This window comes from Sebastes umbrosus, chromosome 10, assembly GCF_015220745.1.
Source record: "Sebastes umbrosus isolate fSebUmb1 chromosome 10, fSebUmb1.pri, whole genome shotgun sequence".
In the NCBI taxonomy this organism is placed as follows: Eukaryota; Metazoa; Chordata; class Actinopteri; order Perciformes; family Sebastidae; genus Sebastes; species Sebastes umbrosus.
This window is the reverse complement of record NC_051278.1, coordinates 19,232,457-19,251,899: the sequence shown is the minus strand read 5'-3', so window position 1 is coordinate 19,251,899 and position 19,443 is coordinate 19,232,457. Positions and strand designations below refer to the sequence as shown.

The window sequence follows — 19,443 nt, the reverse complement described above, 5'->3', positions numbered from 1 at the left end:
AGCGGGTAAAGAAAACCGATCACAAAAACAACCACTCTCCCTTCACTCAACAGAGTCATTTTATCCCTAAGATTAATTGCTTAAGGATTTGCTGGGTCTCTGCCAGGTTAGTTAAACGACTAGTACTGAGGGAGGGGAGATTTTGTCCATGCTAATCCACCACCAACACGTAACATTATACAAGCGTCTAATGAAACTATGTGGGGGCTGCACAACAGGAAGTGCAATGCTGTTATTTAGTTGCATCAAGCAGAAGAGAAAACCTGGAGGCATGTTTGTAAAACCTTGAGCAAATCCTGCAGCTAATACACAACATAAACAGGATGCGCTGGGACTTTTCTATATTAATTATTGCTATTCATGCCGTTTAAAATCATTTTGTCCACAATATTGTAAGAGATCCATGACTGACTGCCTGTCCAAGGTAATCTATAAAATAAAAGAAACACATCTCATCAGGATAATGTGAACATCTGCACCACACATGGGGGGAAGGCTGAGGTTACGAATCTTCTGGAGGAGGTTGTCATGACAACCACATCCTCAAAGGCTACGCCATCATGCCGAAGCAATATAGGGACCTCGATGCAAGCTATTCTGGGTTATTAGGTCACATCAAAATCACAATGCTCAGAAAAGCGTAATTAACGGGGCCCTTGCTACATCTGGCAGGAAATCAAATTTAAAAGAGGAGAAGCAATTTTAATGCAATTTGATGAGCTGAGGGAGGCAGGTGTGCTCAAACAGACACGCAGACCAACAGGAGACAGGAGCAGATTTTTTTTTAATCCATTTAGCTGGAAAGACCTCAAAAGAGCTGTGGATATCATATATTCCAGTGCATTATCAGTGAAGCAGTGCCTAAATTGCCCAAGGGAAAAGAATCATATATAAACATGGAATAGCATCTGAGAGCCTGTTTATACATCAGTGCCTCATACAGAAAACAGAAAGACAATCTGCTTTAATAATGCTTTGTTTGCAAGAAGTCAGAGCACCACTTCAAAACCCAGAAGCAAAAGGTTCAAGATGTAGATATGTATATACTGTAAAGGCACACATTCATACTGAAAAGGTACTTGAGTTGTAAATTATAGCAAAGTCAAAATAATTTCCCTGCACTTCAATGGTTTAAAATCCTCAGAAAACATTGGAATATCTTTAAATATATTAAGCGTTAAAGGCACTCATTTCTCTCACATCAAAAGCAAAAGGTGTTATAATCTGATTATAGTTTTAGACTTTCAGCTAGACTTAAAAAAGCGAGGATTCACAGTACGAAACAAGCCATAGTAAAAATCTGGAGATATAGTGTGTATAAACAACATAGATGCATATTTTACAGAGCCACTGTTCTTACAGTTTGCATATTAGGACCAGTCTTCACACAAATTGTGGGCTTAAGGAGTCCTAACTCAGACAGGTTGTGAAGCATTTCATCACAGCATCCCTGTAGAGAAAAAAAACAGAGAAAATGTATAAATAAAAGCCAGAATTATAATTAATAAAATAAAGAAAAGAAAATGGGACAAAAAGGAATGTTGTTTTAAAATAAATAAATAAAGTGGAGGCAAAATGTTGTCATGCGTACAAAATTAAAAGCGACAAAAAAAGCACTTGCATCCTTTGTTACTCTGATTTGGGTGGGGCTCGTCATGAATAAGTGAGTGTGTTTTGGCGGGGAAGCACCACATGTGCAGAGTGATGGGGGCTCCCTTTCTCCAGGTACTCTGTGTTGAGGGATGATGCAATACGAGCGATCACCATGGAAACCACAGATCGTCGTTTCCCCCACACACCGTTTGCTCTTGCCATCGGTGTGTTGCTATGCAGACTTCGCCTCCAGCCACGGTGAAATTTCGGCGGAGGAGGTGTGAAACCAGTCAAGGTTAAAAGGAGAAGGGGGGATCATAAGCAGTCTGAGAGGGAGGAGGGGAGGTCGGCGGACAGACGGGAGACTCGCTCCTTTAAATGCTCTGGTTCATCCCTTCTGATGTATAAACAAAAACACCAGAATCCTCATGTTCTTCCTCCCAAACAGCCTTGTTTTTTTTTTTTTATAATCACTTGACGCTTGATTCAGTTTTGCTTTCTTAAAAACTGCATGAATAAATGATTTGATGAGACTTTCCCCCCATTTCTGATTAAATATCAGAGCAACAGTAGCCTTAAAGCACTGTGGGAAGTGCACATGCGGCAGGTTTCAGTACCTTGGTTTGAGAGGTTATAAATAGGCAACAAGATAAAATACATTAAAGGATCAAGTCCATTAGCCATGTGGTGTTGTGGCTAGCCAGGTATCACTGTTTATTTGCCCACAGACCGGAATAGGGAGAGACTGCAGTCTAATGCTGTTTAATGCTCCACTCAGAGTAATCAAAATATACTCCTCTCTAACACTAGGCAAACAATAAAGAGATAAATGATCAAATCTAAATTAAATGAAAAATGGATTAAAGTAAGAAGCTTAATAAGAGAGGACAATAATGTGTTGACAAAAATGTACAAAATATAATAACAAAGCAGTAACAAATAAGTGATCATCAGGATTGGAATAGTAAGCTCCAAGTCTAGCAGTTAAATTTGCATTTCTCTCTATAGGAATTTAGTTTTTGGGAAGGGTGGCACGGGGAAAACGTCTTTGTCCCAGCTTTGTATTGTTGTTAGCATTCGGGTTGGGGGAGGGGGAACTCTGGGTGGTTATGGGACGTCTCTCAGCTGTCAGCGTGGATTATAGGGTCGCCCAAATACACAAGGCACTTAGTGGGGGTCTGCACGGGGGTCCTGGACTTCTCACCAAATGAGACATAACCCCGCTTACAGCTGGACTGACAAAACAACATCACACCTCACGTTCAGCTAGGGGGAAAGCATTTAGGTGGTACAACATATGGGACAATTTGTGAACATCTGAGTATAGGGGAGTATTTTCTCTCAATTTAAATTCTTCACTGTGCTGTTCTTTGAAGAAATTACAAAATCAATTGCCGTAAGATTTCAAAGCTCTATAATGCGCATTATCTACAATAAAGACAAAGCAAGTAACCTGATATTGTTTTTATCCTCTTCTCTTATGCAGGGCGGCCTATTTGGATCTTGATCTAATCAAAATGTTGCACTGTGCTTTAACCCTATAGAGCTTAACATAAGCTCATCACAACTAATATAAAAGCTACATTGGGAGAGAAATATTTTGGTAAATCTGGCTGAAAGAGCATTATTCCACAAGGATTGATATCATTTAGATATTATGGATGAGGCAAATAGCGTCACGAGGCTAAAGCACAGATGAGTGTGAAACAACAAGCTGCCATTTGCTTGACACTAAGTGCCTGCACTATTCGTAGGGGGGGATTAGAGCCATATGGTGGAGGCAAACAGTGTTTGGAGGTAAATGAAAACATGTTTTCATTGAAGGGTCAGTCCCAGAATTCTGGCAGTAAAGGTTGTAGACAGGGCATTGTTGAGATATAAATAGTAGCTCTTATAGATTCAGTAAGCAACACATACAGCTGAAAATAACATAAAGGACAGATGCATATCACCTCAAGGTCAATGCAGACAAAACATAAATGATATAATCACGTTGTCTTACCTGGCAAATGGAATGTAAGAGATGCTATACCTGAAAAAGGAAAAAACAATACATCAGGATCTGGATCTAACATATTATGAGACTTAGCAAGTCAAACTAAACCCAGGCTGAAGAAAGACATTCTTAAAATACATTACCATTAGTACTGATTTCACATTATGTGATGAACGTAATGTTTCCCTTAGATGACTTCAAAGTTGGATTTTGTTTTCCACGCTGTACGGCCACATTAGTGAAATATTTGAAGCAAAGTGGTCATTTTTCAAAAGGTTCATCTTTCATAGACAGTTCAGGATGTCTTGTAGATTACTGTCAACACATTTCCTGTAATTCAACAAGGATTTGGCATCAGTGGAAATCCCAGGATCTTTACTTAAACGTTCCAGTGTGTTTTAATAACACTGGGCTCGTTTTTTGGGCGGAAGAAGTGTCTTTGCTGAGACTCCGTATGGAGCACACACTTTCACTTTCAGTTTTTAGTGTCCGTCGTCCGACTATGTATTGATAACACGGCACTGATACGCAAAAATGAACTAAATAGGTTTTATTTCTGTAAAAAAAAAGCAAAACCATGGTGTGGGTAAGTAATATAATAGGTATGTACCCGACCACCGTGTAACACCGGTAACACCGATCACCACGGCTAGTCTACTCTGAAAACAAACTAAAACTAAACTAAAATTAAATAAAAATTCAAAACTATTATAACCTTGGTCTGCACATCATGTGTTTAATGATGTGATGTCTAAGAGATTAAAGATTAAAAGTATAAAAAAAAAAAAACGCCGCAAAGAACACAGGACCTAAAGTATATTTAGGTTTTATTAGCAGCATAATAATAGCTTTTCCGATGAGCAACACACCAATATGTAAAACATGCGTTCAAACGCTCCATCAAGCAGTAATCATTGGACTAAAGGGTCTTTGATGTCGCTCAGCGAGGGGATTAACCAAACGTGATTGTGAATGAATTGGATTCACTGTAATCTTTGCGCTAATGATTGCAGACAGATTGGTTGCCAAACAACAAAAACACGATACCCTGTCCTGGAAATGATTCAGCTTAAGTTTAGCTCCTGATCAAACACCTAATATCTTTAAAATATGTGAGGAATCTGGTACAGCAGTTGAATGATTAACTACAGACCAAGTCTGAGCATGACTGCCATCTTATTTGACCACCAGTTAGAAGGAAACGCTCTTCTTTGAGGTTGAGCAGAGCTGTAATAATTACTATAAGTACTGTACACGTTTATAAAGTGAATGTTCTGAATCTCCCACTTCCTGCGATGCTTTATATTGAGTCAGTGTCAGTCAGTAGTGCTTCACCGTCATATGGTCACTTCACAGATCTCAGCCTGAGGACTGGACTTTGCCCTCCGCTGTGTGTGGATCAGTGGCGACGTCTTATTACAGAACCACCTTCACACAGACGTCTGAGTGCCTGCGTGGGAGCGCACTATGCCCCCCAGTCTGTTAAGAATGAGCACGATATGTGTGACTTGTGGTTGCCATGGTGATGCCTCCGAGAACGCAGGCAGAGCGGAAGTGAATGTACAACGTGTAGGTGCAAAAGCAGTCTGGTTATGAGGCTGACACAGTCCTGCTCAGTGATGCAAGGAAATTGTCTGTTCCCTTCCCCCTGAGCTGCTGGGGGGGGGGGTTGAGTTTCTGTACATTTTCACACCCGGAAAGTCTTTTGTGTTACTGCTGTGCAAATATGTTTAAATTAATGAACATACAAGTGCCGACATGCCCATACACATTACTCACAGCAGGTCTTAACCCCACTGACCTTATTATTATATGTAGTCTTTCCTCAATCTTCTGCAGGATTCAGAAAGCCAAATTTAAAACTAGAATGAACACTAGGGCTGCAACTAACAATTATTTATGTTATCGATTCAGTCCAATATTTGATGTTTAATAGACTGATTGTTTAGTCTACAAATTATCAGAAAACAGTAAAAAAAAAAAAAAACAGAGGTAGCTGGCAGGGACTTTGTGTTGTGTGTAAACAACACAGACGGTAACACCTCCCGTCTGTTTCTACGTCTGCAAGTGTGTCCAAGCTGATCCTGGCACTGCTTCTTCCTCAATAGGCCAAACATATACTGACCTACTGTACCATGGCACCTGGCAACCTACCTGCCAGTCCTCTTGCAACGTGACTCAACAGGTATGTCAAGTGGATGTCACTGACTGCTCTGGGAAACTAGGGCAAACCAATGCAGTCACAGTTTCTGTATTACCTTATATGGGCATCTTATTATTGTTATATGACACTTATATGGTATGACATTTATAGTTGAGTTAAAAAAGCTTGAACCACCCTGAAAAGATATGTTGCTCTGAAACAGTTCAGGTAGAGTGTGGTTGAATGTGCAGTGTGAAAATGATCGTTGAAGTTTAAAGGTGCTAAATGCGAGATTGGGAGCATTTCTATTGCCTCTGCACAGCTGATATTTCTGCTCTGGTGATCGTATAGAGAACCTTTAACCATTCATAGATTTAGCTGCACACGTGCCAATAGCAGTAAGTCAGCTTAAAGCAACAGCAGTGTGATTAACTCAACTCACGGACATTTACTGCAAGGCAAACCAGCTGGGGCAAAGTTTTCCATCGCGGAAAGACTGCTTCTTCTGAGTAGGTGTGTGAGTGATGAGTAAATAAAGTGCCAACTGTCACACAGTGTAGAGAGATAGCTGGTCACACTTACCATGTCATTGCCAAAAACTGCATAATACAGAAGATGATAGCCAGCCCTCTTTTATGCCACTGTAACAGAAAACACAAAACCGTTATTCTAATAAATAATTCAAACAATAAAGACTGTAACTGGCTTTAAAAACTATGTACCGGATTTTATCTACTTACCCAAAACACTGCACAAAGAGTTAAGACAAGGCAGAGCTGGCGGGAAGAAGAAAGAAATTGTTATCTTCTTGTACGCTTGCAGAATGACGTTTGCTATCCGACATTTGATTTTCTTTCAGTATTTCACAGAAAATGTTAAATTCTAATAGATTAACAACAACAAAAAGCCACTAAATCACTAAAACATCAACAGTGTCAAGCTGAAATGTGTTTTCAAGATAAGTTACTTTATCCTCGCAATCCTTTAAGATCAGAAAATGGGATCTTTAATTGAACCCGGCCTTCTGATCCAAAGTCAGAAGGCTACAGACCTTATACTCCCTTGAGAGTAAGAGAAATCAGACACTGTAAATGCATTATGGCCTCATGTCAAGGAGGAATCAGAGAGAAAATTACATTTAACACCTTCGGTAACAAGGTATGGACTGCTTTCCAATGTACAGTAAGATAAAACATGAAGATCCAGTGAAGCATGTGGCTCAACTTCAGGTCCAAAGTAACACGTGGTATTTACCAGCATAACAATGGTGGCTATCAGTCTTTTTGGTTCAAACATGCGCTTCAGCTGTTTTAGTGGTCCCATTAGGAAGCAGGTGCTTTAGAGGAACAAAAAAGAAACAGACAAATTAATAACACTTTTTAAACGTTGGCAAAAAGGAACGTTGACGTCGTTTAAAAGGTTAATCCATGAAATTATTGCGATCATGTTTTGTCTTCATGTCAGGTGCTAAGCATTCATCACCGTGGTGTATTTGCATTGCTCTTTCCAGAGATAACCCGTTAAACAGTGCAGCCAAGGCTGTGTGACTTTGTCTGTTCAGCATGGTGGATGTTGTGGAAAATGATAGTTACCAAGGTTATGTATTCAAAATAGCTTTTGTGTTCTTTCAGTAACACTTTTGAAAATGATGAACTGTACAAATAGCGTCTGGGTGGGTGAGCCATGACAGACAAAATACACACACATTTTGTTATACCTCCATATCTATTCAATATTTTGGGTTGAAAATCTGTGTTTATTTCATAATTTTAACATCAGAAAATGAATAATCTGCATATAAACATTGTGGATTTCAGAGTAGTCTTCATACCGTATGTGCATACACACACAAGCAAATCTTTTCCGAGTGACATCAGAACTGTGTCGCCACCATAATCAAATTTACACTAAATGTTGTAATTATAAGGGGGTAAATATTTCATGCCCAACACCACGATGACACATTCAAAACCTCCTACATGATGCATGTGTGACGTCAGTAAATGTAACGAGACAAAAGGCTTTCCCCGCTGACGAGGCACGCAGCTCTGGGCTCAGCTGAGCTGAGTGGGTAGACGGAGTCTGTGTAGCGTCACATCTGCTAGATGAGACATCAGAGTAGTCTGTGTTGACGCAGGCTGCTAGTCTGCTGAGAGGGATGGACGCTTTTTATCTGCTCAGTATGAAAGACACTAATATCCACGCACATGATGCCACAGCTGAATAGGGAGCAGAATGATAGCAATGTTAATGTCTGGAGAATCTGTCTAGGAAAGTAGCTTTGATAAAACAGTGGAAGTTGTCAGTTTATGTCTGATATAAAGCTAAATTATTTCTGGTTACAAAAGAAAAAATAAAATAGAAAAGACACCCTTTACCAGCCTGCCGTGGTAGAAATATGTACAAAATGAAATTTATCATATTGAAATGACTTTTTCAAAGCCAAACGCTTTTATTGCTTGTTGATTGGGGCTCATATTATTGACTAAGAAAAAAATATATACTGTATTTGAGATATGTTTATTGTTTTGTTATTACAACATTTGAATGCAACTCCTCAAGACCATGACTATTTTTTGACATAACCTTCCACTACTGAAATTAGGTAACCAATGGACTCCGTGTAATCTTGTTGCATTCAAAGTCACATACAGTTGAAACTTACATTAAGCTCCTTAAAATATGGCACTGTGTTGCTTTGGGTCGGTAACCTGGGCTATGAAAGCTGAAGGTGACCCAGTTTCTTGACGCATCTAAACCTTCTGGACATATGATACCTGAAAATAGAGACTGCACTGTCTTAAAAAAAATCCCTCATCAATGGTTCACTGTCAAAGAAGTCAAAGACATCATGATTAGATTTAGCCCTTGGATCATCTAGTCTAAATAATCCATAATGACATTGAAAACTTCAGTAGGCCGCTGATTTCTAGTGATGGAAGATAAAATTCTAATATTACTTAGCCGTGACATTAAGATAAGTATAAACAATAAGGGTAAGTCAGCGTGTATATGTCAGTGTAGCGGTACCAGCATTATTACAGCGTTATTAGAGCGCACAGCCAGATCCTACAAATACTAGCTGAATTAATGTCACACTACAAAAAGGAAACTTTTAGTTTTTCCGAGTTACAAGTTTGGTTTTGTGAAAATTAGAATAATGTAAAAAGAAAGATTAGCTATTGCCTGTGTGAGGGCACTGTAATGACAGAATTGAAAGTATGGCGTCCTGTTACTGGGAAGGAATTAACCTTGTATGCTCCTATGCAAATATTAATACGAGAGCAAACACTAATGTCTGGGCTACTTGTAGAGACAGGTAGCAAAACAAACAGGAGACGCAGACAGCGCTGTTCCCACTGACCATTTTCTCTTTATCCCTAATCATTTCCTACTGACTTTCAAGCGACATACAATTAAGCGCTGGAGAATTAAGGGCTGCAGAATAAATCATATAATAATAAAGATCACGATTATGAAACTAAATAAGGTGCAATATTAATCCTTTGCAATTAGAGTGCTTGCTCTGATCAAATTGTACAATCCCTATTCCCAGGTAAGCTTGCCTAACCAATTCTTGTTATGCATGTAGACTACACCTTTATCAAAGATATTTTATATTCAGGTTTACTAAGTGCCATGTGATTGCAAAGGCAGTTTTCTGTTAATTTAGATTGTAGTAAATACTACACATTTATAATTATACTAATGCTAATCTGATTAAATAATGGAGATTATTATTTTATCTATAATCCTATAGTCTGGAGCAGAACCAGTAGTAATATATATCATATAAATCAGAATGATAACATCTCATGGTTCCTCAGGCACTGTACTCCAAACTCATAGCAACAGGTGATGAGTGCACAGAGGGCAAGATGGCAAATTATAGGCATGATTACAGATGATGTGTCTTCTTTATAAACAGACTATGTGCAAAACTTGAAGAAATGTGTAGCTGTGCCACGGATGACTGTAACAGAGTAGACATCAGGCAAAATAATTTCAGAGTGTATGAGACTGATGCTCAACATTAGTTGTATTCCTGGCAGTGCGCCATACTGGTGAGGGAAGACATTACAATTCTTTGACCTGCCAGTTTGAGCTGGACTGAAGACCCTTACCTGGAAAGAGCTGCGATGTTGCCTACGGTGTAGAAGACGGCAAAAAGCTTGATTCCATTTGGAAGAAACAGCAATGCTGAACCCTGATAAAAAACAGCAAAATAGTCTCTGTCAGCTACACAGGATAATGTCACCACACTTTAATACAGGGCTAAATGCCAAGTAGATAAATTAATCCTGGACTTTAATGAGATTGAAGGCTCACATCTTGTGTTATTTTTTTCTTGGAACAAACAAAACAGACAAAAACATCGAGGACTACTGCGGGCTGTCTTATGGTTTTACTGAAACACGATGGGCTCCCCCTAGTGCCAAAATACCATGAGACTTTGTTTAAGAACGGCTGCCTGAGTGGTATTATAATCCACATGCATGTTCATTATTTGGATCACTTTCAGTGACGAGGACTGGTGAAAGCAAAAGCAAAAGAAGAGATCTCATAGTTGTTTCTTTAATTTCTCCGAGACACAAATGAGATATTCTAAACACTAAAGTGAGGCTTTTTCTCCTACTTCTCAAATTCAAATCAGGAGAAAGAAATCACGTATAATATCATCTATGTCTTACTCTGATCAAAACAAGAGCTCTCTAAATGATCTAAAATGAGTATGATTCAAGTCTCCTGAACATGGGACCATGACATCAGAGAAAAAGCTAAAAGAAAACTCAATTAGGACTTCTAGGATCTCATGATTCTTCTCAAATGTTTCAGTTTGCTCAGTGACCTCACTTCACCCACTTAGTACCCTCAGGAGAAATAACAGCATATAAGCCCATCTAACTGATCAAAAGAAGAGATCTCTAATGAAGCTTTCACAAGCCAACATTTAGTCCATTTTAATCGAACTCTGATGCGATTCAACCTCTTGGGGGGATGTGAACGCAGTAATTGTACTCTGGTGTAGACCAAAACAACCGGACCGAGACTGCTTGCGAGAGGTGGTCTCAGACCGTTTCGAAGCGAACCAAAACGCAGGCTGCCTTTGCGGGCATTTCTCGAGATGGACACAGGTGAACGACAAATTAACATGATTCGGAGAGGACTGACCTGCACCTTGTCCAATATTTGCTTGATATCCGTGTCGTAAAGAACATACAGAATATGATAAATAAAGTCCACAAAAATAGTGGTGTTTATAAAGTCATTGGACATAAACTGGAGGAGAAGTGTAGAGTCAAAGTGAAAACACTTTGACAGCAATATATCAAAGTCTGTGATTCCCTGCATTAAAGTGGCAGTTCGAGACGATATACATTTTTTATTTGGTCCGCTTTATTTTGTGCACTGTGAAACGGAACCACACTAAATAGAAACCAAAAGTATCAATTTCCCTCTGATTTGGACTAGCCAAATGGACTATGGCTTGTGAAAGCGCCCTAAATTATCTTAAATATGTGTAATTTAAGTCTCCTGAACATGGATCAGAGAAAGCTCCAAGGAAACTCAGCTATGCATTTCACCATGGGAAGGATGACATCTAGAGAACACTGTTATGAATTAAGCCTTTAAGAAGATGCAGTAACTAACATTTTACGTAAGCGTTATCATTTATTGGGGGCTGTATGGATATTCAAATAACCTGCAGCTAATAACTGCATCTCATAGAAGGAGCAAATTCTGGACATTGCTTATTATTACAGAAAAAGGAGCATGGGGCACCGCTGTGGCTTTGGGGTAAAAGGTTGAGTGTTTTATAATGTATGAATGGAAGAGAAATTAAGAGACTTTAACCTCTTTTACCCGATGAACCCGGTACCGAGTTCGGCTGAGCTGTGCGTTAAAACACTGTCTTTTAAAAACTTCATAAAATGCTGAGGTGGTCTTTTTTCCGAATTGTTTCTAAAAGACAAGGCCTTAACGCTACTAAAACATTTTGTCGAAACAATGTTTGTTTGGCAATGATTTCAATATTTTAGTTACAAAATCAATGTATGAATTGATGCACACATCAATTTTACTTTATAATATTTTTGACCGTTTTTATATTGAATGTACAACACTTGACTTTGGATTATTTTTATCTTACTTACATTGTTATTGATCTTATTTGTTATTATCTAAGATTTACTAGATCATATTTCATTATTATAATAAAACTATTCCATTTGGAGTCAAAATTATACAATTTAGTTGTTTTTTATTGATTTTATACTGTGCACAATGGTAGAATCTGATGATGCACAGGGTAAATGTTATGGCCAAAGGCTCCATTGTGTGCACATAGCCTCTTGTAGTGGATATCAGTATTATTTTATAGCCAGATTCCCTTTCAAGAGGTAGAAAACTATTTGGCACACTTTGGTGGCCAAATGGAAAGTCCACCTGGTCCTATTCTAACTAAAACCTTTTGCAGAATCCATGTGCTTTGTGTTATTTATATCTGCTTTGGCACAGTTGTAGTCAAGGAGTTGCTGAAATAATTCCGTGGCATCTCTGTGCATGGCATCATTGCTATAATGGTGTTATCATCTGTCTTATCTAGAAAACATTTTAGGCGAGAATAAAAATGTACATTTTTCCTTTGTTTCAGCACAATTTACCCAGGCATAGTAACAGTCACAATGTTACTTACACTGGGGATGAATTATCTGTCCATAGAGACCAAGATCATGCATATAGACCTAGTAGTTGTGGAGATATTCTTGATTTATTTTGGGGATGTATGTCTAGACCAGGGGTGCACACACTTTTTCAGCATGCGAGCTACTTATAAAATGACCAAGTCAAAATGATCTACCTACTATAAAAATGCAAAACATATATTTATTTATAAATATATTGAGTATTCTTTATATGTACAATATATGTTGGTGTACCTTGCATAACTGCATGAACCCATATTGTACAATATAACTCTGTACATTTTGTCATTACCTTACTCTGATGACTTGCACTGAATGGAATCAGCCAGGGATGCATAGTCCGGACAGTAGCTGCTGATAGCCAGCCTCAAGCACACTTCCAAATGATCATCAGTCAAGGTGGAACGGTATTTGGACTTAATAATCTTCATGTGGGAAAAGGCTGACTCGCATAAATAAGTGGAGCCGAATAATGCAGTCAAGGAGGTAGCACATTTCCTCATGTTGGGGTACTTTTCCTCTGTGAGTAAGTTCCAGAACTTTTTTTTTTTTTTTAAAGCCATGCGATCTACCCACACTACCTTTGCGATCGACCGGTAGATCGCGATCGACGTATTGGGCACCCCTGGTCTAGACGAACCACACCTTCCTAGGGCTGAAGAGGTTAAGATTTACGTAATGTTTGACAGATGCGCAGCAATATCTCAACTGTGAATTTCACCACCCGGGCCTACACGGGTTCTGTTAGGGCGGCTCTGTCAGCGTGAATTATCACAATGTGGTGGCTTCAATGTGTTATCAGCCTGTGACAAGACTTCCTGATATTTGAACTGCAAACTACACTACAAACTTTCAGCTCTTTCCTGACAGCAAGCAACCTTTATGTGGTAATAAAGTAAATGGGTCAATCACTTGAATGTGCAAGTGCAAGAGAAGAGGAATTTGTCTTGATGGTATTTGCTCTGAACCATGTTAACTAGATAGTTTTATAGTGCCTTCAAACCAAACATAGCACAAGAGAAAACTAACTTGTGACCATTGCTAATAGCATTAATGGGTGTTATGTACGCTCTGCGTGCTATGCATTCCTAATGTCAGTATACACAGTCAGACAGAACATAAAAGAAGCCTTTTTCAACATGAAAAGGAAGAGACACTCACGAGTATTGAGCACAGGATGCCTCCAGCAAAGCATATGACGAACCATTTCACCCTGGTGCTGTAGCTGAGAGTGCTGGCATCAAGGACCTGGTGAGAACAATGGGAGGATGTCACAAGACAGACCTATAATGACCCGCAGTAAGACCCACAGGCTCTCTCTCTCTCTACTGATGATTTAACCATGGAGCCAAGTAGATAAACACCCTGCTAACAGTATTATCTTAAAACACACACACACAGCACAGGACATTAAACTCAGTACACACTGAAAGTAGGCAAATTAACTAATAAAACCACACTACGAAACCCATCTGGGGTCACATGATAGAGTAGCAAACTGTACAGTAAAATCTGCAAAGATATGCAGAATTGCAAGCATGGCAGACTCTGGTGTGTGCCATGGTGAAACTTTAACTTTGCAACACGTTAAAAAAGTACATGCAAGTATTATGAAAACACATTGTTCAAGTCAGCACCTTACCCCATTTCCTCCTCATCGGGAATGCGTGTTAAAAAAGTGTAAATAAACAAACAATACAATTTGATTAAATGCTGTCAGAAGAATATGATAGCAAGCTTTATTTTATCTATGCTAAAAGACACATCATAATGAAACTGCTATGTTTGGATATGTGCAATAACATGCTGATCACTCTGTGCAATAATTATCTGATGCTGTGCAATAATTATATAATTATCTGAAAGACACTTTGTGCAATAATTATCTGATGCTGTGCAATAATTATATAATTATCTGAAAAACACTTTGTGCAATAATCTGGCAAAACTGTCATCTCATCAATATACATATTGTATTTTTATATTTTATATTGTATTATCTTTTATATATTTATATATATATATATATATATATATATATATCTTTTTTGTATTGTATTATCTTTTCATTAGCACCTATGGGATTGTCACAATCTAATACTACACAATGACAATAAAGGGTTATTATATATATCTTGTCCTAATTGTTTTATTATCACTATTATGTAGTCATATTATTTCTTTATATTAATGTTTTCTCTAGGTGGAGGCTTCAGATAAGCCCAGTGATTTTTTTTTTTACTCTTCCTGCATTGTATATTATTATTCATTTATTTATTTTGTTATGTTGTATAGTCTTTAATTGTGCAAAACAAATAAACAAACTGTTATACAGTAAATTAGCTAACTAGACTACAGAGCTAGAATAAACAGAGTTTGTGCTACTAATGCTCACTAAACTCTAAAGAAAACCACTTTAACATTAGTATCAGTGAGTCTCAGACAGGAAGCACAGTTTGTACTCATTAAACCAAACACAGCGTTAGCATTAGCATTAGCATTAGCATTAGCGTTAGCAGCCTGTCAGCTGTCACACAGTAGTAAAGCTAGGCTAGGCTAGGCTAGGCTAGGCTAGGCTAACGTTACCGTGTCAGTGAGTCCCAGCTCTTCATTCTCCTCTTGTCCGCTCAACACACGACGAAGCTTGTCCATCTCTAGACGCTGTTATCTACTCTATATCCCCCCTTAACTCTACGTCTGTCTGTTTAATGTGTGAGAGTTTGGTTTCGGTGGCAGTAGTTTGACTTCCTGCCTCCCTGAAGAAGAGCTGACCTGGAGTCGGTTTGTTCTCAGTCAGTGTCGAACAGAGTCTGTAGTCACGTGCTCACATAACAGACCGCAGATCAGCTTGTGACGTCAACAAACTTCCGCGACAACAACTTGTTGCTGCGTTTAAGTGCTGTCGGAAATAACGCTATTACACTTAGTGATGGGAATCCCGGCTCTTTTTAGGGAGTCAGATTATTTGGCTCAGCTCACCAAAGAAGAGCCGGCGCTTTCGGCTCCCAAACGGCTCTTCATTTTACCACTTCTGCCTTTTTATAATTCAGCCAAAGTTAGCGCTGTTTTAACCTATTTATTTATTTAGCGAATGCAAAGTCCTTGAGCCATGCAGTTGCCTCCTGGTCTGCTGTATGGAGGGTGACTAACCCTCCTTTTAGACTGGTGAGTGGGCAAGCTTCAATGATGTGTTCCATTGTTTGCACCTCTCCACAGGCACACAATGGGCTTGGGCTGCTGCCCCATTTGTGAAGGCTGGCCAAGCAGGGGCCATGTCCGGACCTGAATCTATTAAGAGTTGACCACTGTATCCTTGGCAGGTTGGTGCCAGGGACCTGTTGGGTGGGGTCTGACACCAGATGTTTGTTTGGGACATCCTTGGACTCCCATTCCTTTTCCCAAGCTGATTGGGTGGTGAAGTCGGCTGGTGGGGTATTCTTCCATATCGGTCGTTTAGATGGAAGACGGGCAGTGGGTGGGTTGAAGATGTCTGCATGGATTGGTAGATGGGGAGAGTCTTCGACCTTTTGAAGCATCCTTTGAGTAGATGCTACTCGCCGGATATGTGGGGGGGTTATATTGGATAGGACAGGGAGCCAGGGGAGTGGTGTTGAACGAATAGTCCCGCTTATGATTCGCATGGTTGTGTTGAGCTGGGTGTCCACATGGTGTGTATGGGGTGACCTGGACCAAACAGGGGCACAGTATTCGGCTGCAGAGTAAGCAAGGGCCAGTGCCTATGACCTATGATTAGTATGTGTGCACTAGGGGTGTGACGAAATATCGTGCCACGAAATATCGCGATATAAAAACGTGACGATATGCATCGTCGAGACGAAAAACTGGATCGCAATATCAGGGCATAATAGGTACTACGTACATATGGGGCTCCGGGGCTGAAGCTGCAGCCTCTCGGGGTACAACTCATGCGCAGTCAAATCTGGTCTGCCCTCGCCGAAATTGAACCAATCAATCGTAATGCACGGCCGCAGCTCCTGTGTCGGAGCTCCACACACATCAACACACAGCGCAGTCAGTGAACAGCTGATCAGAGAGGCCACGGTGGCGAGACAAGCAGACGCTACGCTCGTTGCTAAGTGCAATAAAACTTTGCAAGTGTAAAGCAAAGATATTATTAGTTATTACACCTGTTCAACAAGCATAAACACGATGAAGCGGTTAAACATGGAGGAAAGCAACGTTTCGAACTGCTTTGTCCGCTGTCTCTCATCCATCGCTGCTGTTTACACAAGCACAGCGCGTTATAATATCGTATCAAGATCATGAACCCAATATCGTGTATCGTATCATATCGTGAGCTGAGTGAATCGTCACAACCTTAGTGTGCACATATATCACTTAAATGATTCAATATAATTATACTAAACCTTGTAATTTCCAGAATACCATAATTTTACATGCTGCTTCGTTTCCGACTGTCACTCATCTTGTCTGCTATTCACGCACCGCACCGCACTCCTCTCTCTCTTTCTCTCCTCCTCTCCTCCGGCTCTGTACATGTAGACCGTCAGCGTGTCACACCCTGCACCCACCGCCCCTCCTTGCTTGATGGTATGATCCTTGTTGTCATCACCTGATTGGTCGCACGGACGTCTTTAACACAACATTCAGTCACAGTCAGTGCATGGAGTGCCCGTGGCGCGGAGAAGATCATCCTATCATTCTGCCTTGAATCAATAAAAAAAAAAAGAAAAAGAAAACGGCTCTCGGATGGGAGCCAGCTCTTATCGTTCACTTAAAAGAGCCGGCTCCTTGAACCGGCTCGTTCGTGACCGACACATCACTAGCTCTCACTGTTGATACTGTAATATGATGGGACATGATACTTCATGTTTTTATTTTTATTTTTATTTTATTTTTTTATATATATACATTTAATATTTGATATTGCAATATATTGTTGTTAATTGTTTTTTATTTGTTTGTTTGTTTTATTGACACAACAAACATAAATTATTTCCCTATTGTTTTCTACCATTTCCATGTTCTTTTTAAATATCTATATATTGTAATTTGCTTAATGTATTGCATATGTGTGTATATATATGTTTTTGTTTTTATTTTGTTCTTTTTTTATTATTATTGAATTGAGGCTTTGGCAATATTGTTCACCTAACATACCAATAAAGCATATTGAATTGAATTGATGGCATTTCGGGTGTGGTTGGTTGTTGGTGCTTTATAATATAGGTTAAAAACCAAAACAGGGACACACTCATTGATTTAAATTATATATACATTTTACGTACTTTCTTTAGACATGAACAGACAAATAAGTAAAAATAGTGTTTATTTCCACTGTTTTATGCTTTTTGCTGTTGGTTTTCTCCTGCTTTTATCGCCATCTAGTGGAGGTGCAACGACAAGGCAAGAAACACTTGGCACTGTCAGCACAGTGGGCTACTTGATGTCATGATGTCATGACCATGCTTGGTAGTTTTACTATCTTATCTTGTGCAGACTGCAGAGAATGTTTTGACTAATTCAATGCATAACTTTATCATTAGCTTACCCATGTTAAAAGACAGCTACTGCATGTTAAACAAAATTATATTTAATGCATTTTGAAGGGGAAAAAGATGAAAATTGTACACTAATTAATTATTGAACCAAATTATTTTACCTTTTTTCAACTTAAATTGATCAGATAATTCCTCAAAGGCTTATGTCTACACATTTAACCGTTTGGCATGTCACCCTATTGGAAATGAAACAAAGTTTTGTTGTTTGTTTCCATCAATCCTGTAGGCCTAAGTGCCATGTCTTCAATTTCAGAATGGAATAAAGTCTTTCAGCATGATGTGTGTTAAAGGATTATGCTTTGTGTCAAGGCTATATAATGTTGCCTTGCCCTTATCAACAACATAACCGGTGCCAAACTAGATACAGTTATGTGAGGCTTTTGACTTTGGGTCACAGTGTTCTCCTGAGGGACATAGTCATTGACATGGCTTTTTATGAGTATGCCAGCAGGAGTCTTCATTTTAATTATCCTTAAATGCACAGCAATTACAGACAGAAAGGGTGGCACCGAAAACACAACAAATACAAATTATTCTGACAATCCTCCTCAGCAAAGGGTGATCGGAAATCACAGATTATATGAGCCTTAAAAGGTTTGCTGTGTATTTGCAGACATGAACAGCAGACTATTAAAACTGAGCTACTAAACATCTCACAGCTTGCGAATTCACAGAAAACGTGAAACAGTATCTTTAAATACATTTTTTTTTTTTAAAAGGAAAACTTCCATTCTCAGACTCAACAGTGAGATAATCTTTCTAACTCTTATAATAAGCGTAGTGCACATTAAACATCCTGAAGACTGATCCTTATCTATCACCTTTGGAGCTGTTCACTGATGTTTCTTGTTCTTGGGTTTGAATACCTTCACGAACAGTTATGAAAGGTGTAAGCTAGTATCTAAATATTTATGAGCTGTTAAGGAACACATTAAGGTCTAAAGATGTAACCTTCAAGAAATAATAACAAAATCAAAGTTAGATACCAGCATGCATGGAACATGCAAATATTTTGCCCTTGTCTCTAGTAAAATTGAAGCACCTCCTGTCTACATGTTGAAGTGTCCTTGGGCAGGACACTGAGCCTCAAATTGCTCCTGATGGTCAGATCAGCACCTTGCAAGGGAGCTTCCTGCCATTAGTGTGTGCATGAATGATTAAATGAGAGGCAAATTATGAAGCATTTTGGATAAAAGTGATGTAAATGCAACCATTTATATTTAGTGGCTCAGTGGTACCTCACTTTTCAAGCAGGTGACCCAGTACAGTACAGTACAGTACAAAGGGTGCAGGGCATTATTTCAAAATGCCAAAAATCAGTAAGATAATGTAAAAGAAAGGTGGAAAAACAGCTATATAATGTATCTTTAAACAGTAAATTAACTGTAAAATACTGTGAAATTAATAAAAAAAAACAGTATTTTTCATTAACAGTACAAAGCTGTAAATTTCAGCGAAAGT

General features: G+C 39.0%; 1 protein-coding gene across 1 annotated transcript; it reads right to left on the bottom strand.

Moving 5' to 3' along the window:
• Nucleotides 1-765: 765 nt before the first annotated feature.
• sft2d1 (SFT2 domain containing 1) lies at nt 766-15,339 on the bottom strand. Its single transcript, XM_037782778.1, has 8 exons — nt 15,026-15,339; nt 13,601-13,687; nt 9,857-9,939; nt 6,987-7,068; nt 6,473-6,508; nt 6,315-6,373; nt 3,596-3,625; nt 766-1,450 (listed from the first exon to the last, which is right to left on the bottom strand). The coding sequence occupies exons 1-8, from the start codon at nt 15,089-15,091 to the stop codon at nt 1,411-1,413; spliced, it is 483 nt and encodes a 160-aa protein (XP_037638706.1). The 5' UTR covers nt 15,092-15,339; the 3' UTR covers nt 766-1,410.
• Between the last annotated feature and the right edge of the window lie 4,104 nt (nt 15,340-19,443).